At 36.1% G+C, this 4,318-nt stretch overlaps 1 protein-coding gene across 1 annotated transcript; it reads left to right on the forward strand.

The window, feature by feature from the left end:
* Positions 1-353: 353 nt before the first annotated feature.
* LOC112093502 lies at positions 354-758 on the forward strand. The gene has a single exon (XM_024172075.1). It carries the CDS (start codon positions 354-356, stop codon positions 756-758), a length of 405 nt encoding a protein of 134 aa, XP_024027843.1.
* The last annotated feature ends 3,560 nt before the right edge of the window (positions 759-4,318 follow it).

A 4,318-nucleotide genomic window follows, 5' to 3' on the forward strand; every position in this document is an offset into this window, starting at 1 on the left:
TTAATATTTGTCCAAAGATAAAATGTTAATAGAGCGCCCGGTATCTTGAGATGGGGTTTACCTTTATTTGAATTTATTTTTGTTTTGGGACTTATGTGAGCTTGTTTTGTTTGTTTGTTTGTTGTTTTCTCTGTTTAGCTATGACTTCTGCTAATATTACTGCCAACATCAACTCTATTCTTATGCTAAATTGCTCTAACTTTAAAGAGAACATATTGATGTTTCTCGGAGTCATGGATCTCGACCTTGCATTAAGGGTTGATTCTCCTCCACCTCTTACGGATAAGAGTACCTCTGATGAAAAGAGGGATATGGAAAGATGAGAGAAATCAAATTGCATGTGTATGATGATAATGAAGAAGGCTATTCTGAAAGCATTCAGAGGCACAATGTCTGATAAGATTGCTACGGCGAAGGAGTTTCTTGTGGACATTGAAAAGAGGTTTGTTAAGAACGAAAAGGCTGAAATAGGTACGCTCTTGACAAGTCTAATTTCAATGAGGTATAGGAGCAAAGGCAATATCAGGGAGTACATCCTAGAGATGTCTCATCTTACTTCAAAGTTGAAAGTACTTAAGCTTGAACTCTCTGAGGATTTGCTGGTGCATCTGGTTTTGATATCTCTTCCAGCACAGTTTAATCAGTTTAAGGTGAGCTACAACTGTCAAAAAGGGACTTGGTCTCTGAATGAGCTCATATCACACTATGTTCAAGAAGACGAAAGGTTGAAGCAAGATTGTAACGCCCTCCAGAATTAAACATGTTTAATTATGCTAAAATGTGAATTATTAGTGTGCCTAATTTAATTTTCACAATTAATCAATGGACTTTAAATTATTTTCAGTATTTATAATTTCACCTCAAAAGTTTTTGAAAATACACTTAAATTTTAATGCATTTCCCCCTTTTTTTCATTTTTCTTTTTCTTTTCTTTTTCCTTTTTCTTTTTTTTTCTTTTCTTTTTTTCTTTTCCCCCTTTCCCTTCCTGTGCAGCCCAGCCCCCCCTCTCCTTCTTTTTCTTTTTTTTCTTTTTTTTCTTCTTTCTTCCTCTGGTTCTCTCTCTCTCTCTCTCTCTCTCTCTCTCTCTTTCTTCCTTCCACCGCCAGCCACCTCCTTCTTCGGGCTTTCTCCTGCCGGCCTTTTTCTCTCCCTTGCTCTCTCTCCGGATTTCTCTCTCTCCCTCTCCCTCTCGGCAGTTTGGCCGAGAACCACAAAAAAAAAACGAAAAACGGGAGAAATTGAGGGAGACAAAGCTCGAGCAACTGATTTGAGGTAAAACCCTTTAAAACCCACTCTTTGATTCGAATTTTAAGCTTGAGAAAGTTTAATTTTGGTAAGATTTGAATAATTTTGAGTTAGAGTTTGAATCTGAACAATTGTTGTAAGAATTGAATGAAATTTGAGAGTTTTTAGTTATTGGACTTGTTTAATTGATTGGAAACTGATTTTGATGAATTCTGAAGAATATATATTGAAATTGAACTTGAATTGCAAGTTTGGCATTTTTCCTATTTATGCCGGCATGCTGCCGAAATTTCTTTAAAAACTTGTTTTTAAACTGAAATTAAATAGGAAACCAAACCCATGAATTGGATTTAAGTTCCTAAACTAAATTATAAAACCATTTGTGAAACTTGGATTTGAGTCAAGGCACACTAATAGGAAATAATTAAACATGATTAAACTTAATTCGTTTTAGGAATGAGAAATATTTACTAAGATATTGCTTTTGTGATAAAGCTAGTGTAGAAGGTTAAGTATTAAAGCTCTAAGGAAAGCGGAGGCTAGGAGAACGGAAGGCTAGCCCAGGTTTGACATCCGAGAGGTAGGATATTCTTGTCCATATCCTTGTTAGCCTCACTTTAAATGATTTTGGCCAATGAAAATATTTTAGAACAAAACATGTTTAAAGAAAATGATTTTAAAGAAATAGCATGAAAATACTATTAAGTTTTCCAGTGATTTTGGAAATGAGATTTTAAAGAGTATTATTTTTTAAAATGAAATATTTTAAGGAATGATACAACGCATGGTGGCTTCAGAGATCGGGATGTGGGAATCGCATCCTTGGGGGCAGGTCCCGAAACTCGTACGGATCCACTTCTTGTTTAGTGGAACTATGGCTCTGCATTTTGAACTAGACAGACATTTTACCGCTTCTTGTTTAGTGGTATAATAAGCTGCACACTTTCATTATACAGACATTTTCTACTATGTGAGTATTTCCTTTTCTAAAAAGGGATGACCGGTCCCGAGTGTATGTCTTCGGACCGTGAGTACTTTTATTTACTATGTTTTATAATAATTATATCCTACTGGGCCTTTCGCTTACTTTTCTTGTTTTCAAATATATTAAACCTCTCCAGGCGACGCAAGGAGTAGTGCGGAGTAAGTAGTTACTACCGGTGACGTGGACTTGACCTCGGGAAGCGAAGAGTTGTATCCTCTTATCCTTTATCTCAAGACATGTATAAAAGATTATGGATTGTAAACTTAAAAAATTGCTAGACTGTGGTTGATGTCACATTTACTTTTGTTTATATTCATGTATGCTAAACACCTGTGGGAATTCCTGACTTGATACCAGGGACGTGATTTTAAACTGGTTTGGTTAGAAATTTCACCACCCTTCTTAAAATTAAATTTCTCTTGAATGCAGGGGCTTGTTTGGAAATACCTGGATGTTTTGGATTTGAAAAAAAAAATTTAAAATATTTGCAACATTATTTGCTAATCACTCTCTTAAATAGGTTTAAGTTTCTAAACAAGCCTCCACGTTACTAACCCCGGTTTGGAGGCGTGACAAAGATAAGGTAAGAAGTGCTCACCTGGCCTCAACCTCTAAAGACAAAGACAAGGGAAAGAAAAGGAAGAAGCAAGCTGTAGAAACGACACCTCAAAAGAAACAACAAAAGAAACCGGTTGAACCGGAAGATACGGATTGTTACTTCTGTAGAGTTGAAGGGCCTAAGAAGAAGTATTGCACCAACTATCACGCATGGCGTTCTAAGAAAGGTATGCTTCTAAATTTGGTTTGTTCTGAGGTTAATTTAACTTCGGTACCTAGACACACGTGGTGAATAGATTCTGGTGCAACTCAAATCAGTATGTCTATACAGGGTTGCCTGAGTTGCCGAAAGCCAAGTGATGGTGAAAAATACATCTATGTGGGCGATGGCAAGATGGTTCAAGTTGAAGTAATAGAAAAATTTAGATTATTATTAAAGACTGAATTATATTTGGATCTTGATGAGACATTTATTGTACTATCTTTTAGACATAATTTAATTTTTATTTTTACTTTGGACAAATCTGGTTATTCTTGTTCATTTGGGAATAAAAAATTTAATTTGTTTCATGATTCAAAATTGGTTGGTTCCGGTTCTTTGTCAAGTTATGATAATTTTTATTTAATTGATACAATTGCTTCATTTAATGAATCCCTGCAATTAAGTACACGAGGTATAAAGAGAAAATTAAGCAATGAGAATTCGGTTACATTATGGCACAAGAGATTAGGTCATATCTCCAGACGGAGAATAGAGAGACTTGTGTCAGACGAAATTTTAGACCCCTTAGATTTTACAGATTTTGATGTTTGTGTTAATTGTATAAAAGAGAAACAACCCAATAAAAAGAGATTTGAAGCTAACAGGACTTTGAACGTTTTAGAACTTATACATACAGACATTTGTGGGTCATTCCCTACGGTTGCTTGGAATGATCAGCAATATTTTATGACGTTCATAGACGATTTTCTAGAAATTACTACATATATCTCATTCATGAAAAGTCAGTCGTTGGATGTGTTTAAAAATTATAAGGTTGAAGTTGAAAACCAACTCAGTAAAAGAATCAAAAGCGTCACATCTGACAGTGGTGGTGAGTACTATAGTAGATATGACGGTTCAAGTGAACAACGTCCAGGACCGTTTGCTAAGTTCCTAGAGGAATGCGGTATCGTCCCACAGTACACTATACCGGGTTCGCCCACTATCAATGGTGTTGCTGAAAAACGAAACAGAACACTTAAGGACATGACGATGAGTATGATTTGTCATTCTACCTTACCAGAATCACTCTGGGGAGAAGCGCTTAAGACTGCAACATATATCCTTAACAGGGTTCCAACTAAAGCGACTGTTAAAACCCCTTATGAACTTTGGATAGGCAAGAAGCCTAGTTTAAAGCACTTGCATGTTTGGGGATGTCCAGCTGAGGCAAAACCTTATAGGCCTAATGAAAAGAAACTGACCTCAATGACGGTGAGTTGCTCTTTTATTGGATACTGTGAAAGATCCAGCGGGGACAAGTTTTA

The sequence above is a fragment of the Morus notabilis genome, unplaced genomic scaffold (genome assembly GCF_000414095.1).
Source record: "Morus notabilis unplaced genomic scaffold, ASM41409v2 Scaffold1511, whole genome shotgun sequence".
NCBI classification, from domain to species: domain Eukaryota; kingdom Viridiplantae; phylum Streptophyta; class Magnoliopsida; order Rosales; family Moraceae; genus Morus; species Morus notabilis.

What these genes read in the sequence shown, in the direction of transcription:
- LOC112093502 (XM_024172075.1), top strand. Translation starts at nt 354, where the DNA reads ATGAAGAAGGCTATTCTGAAAGCATTCAGAGGCACAATGTCTGATAAG.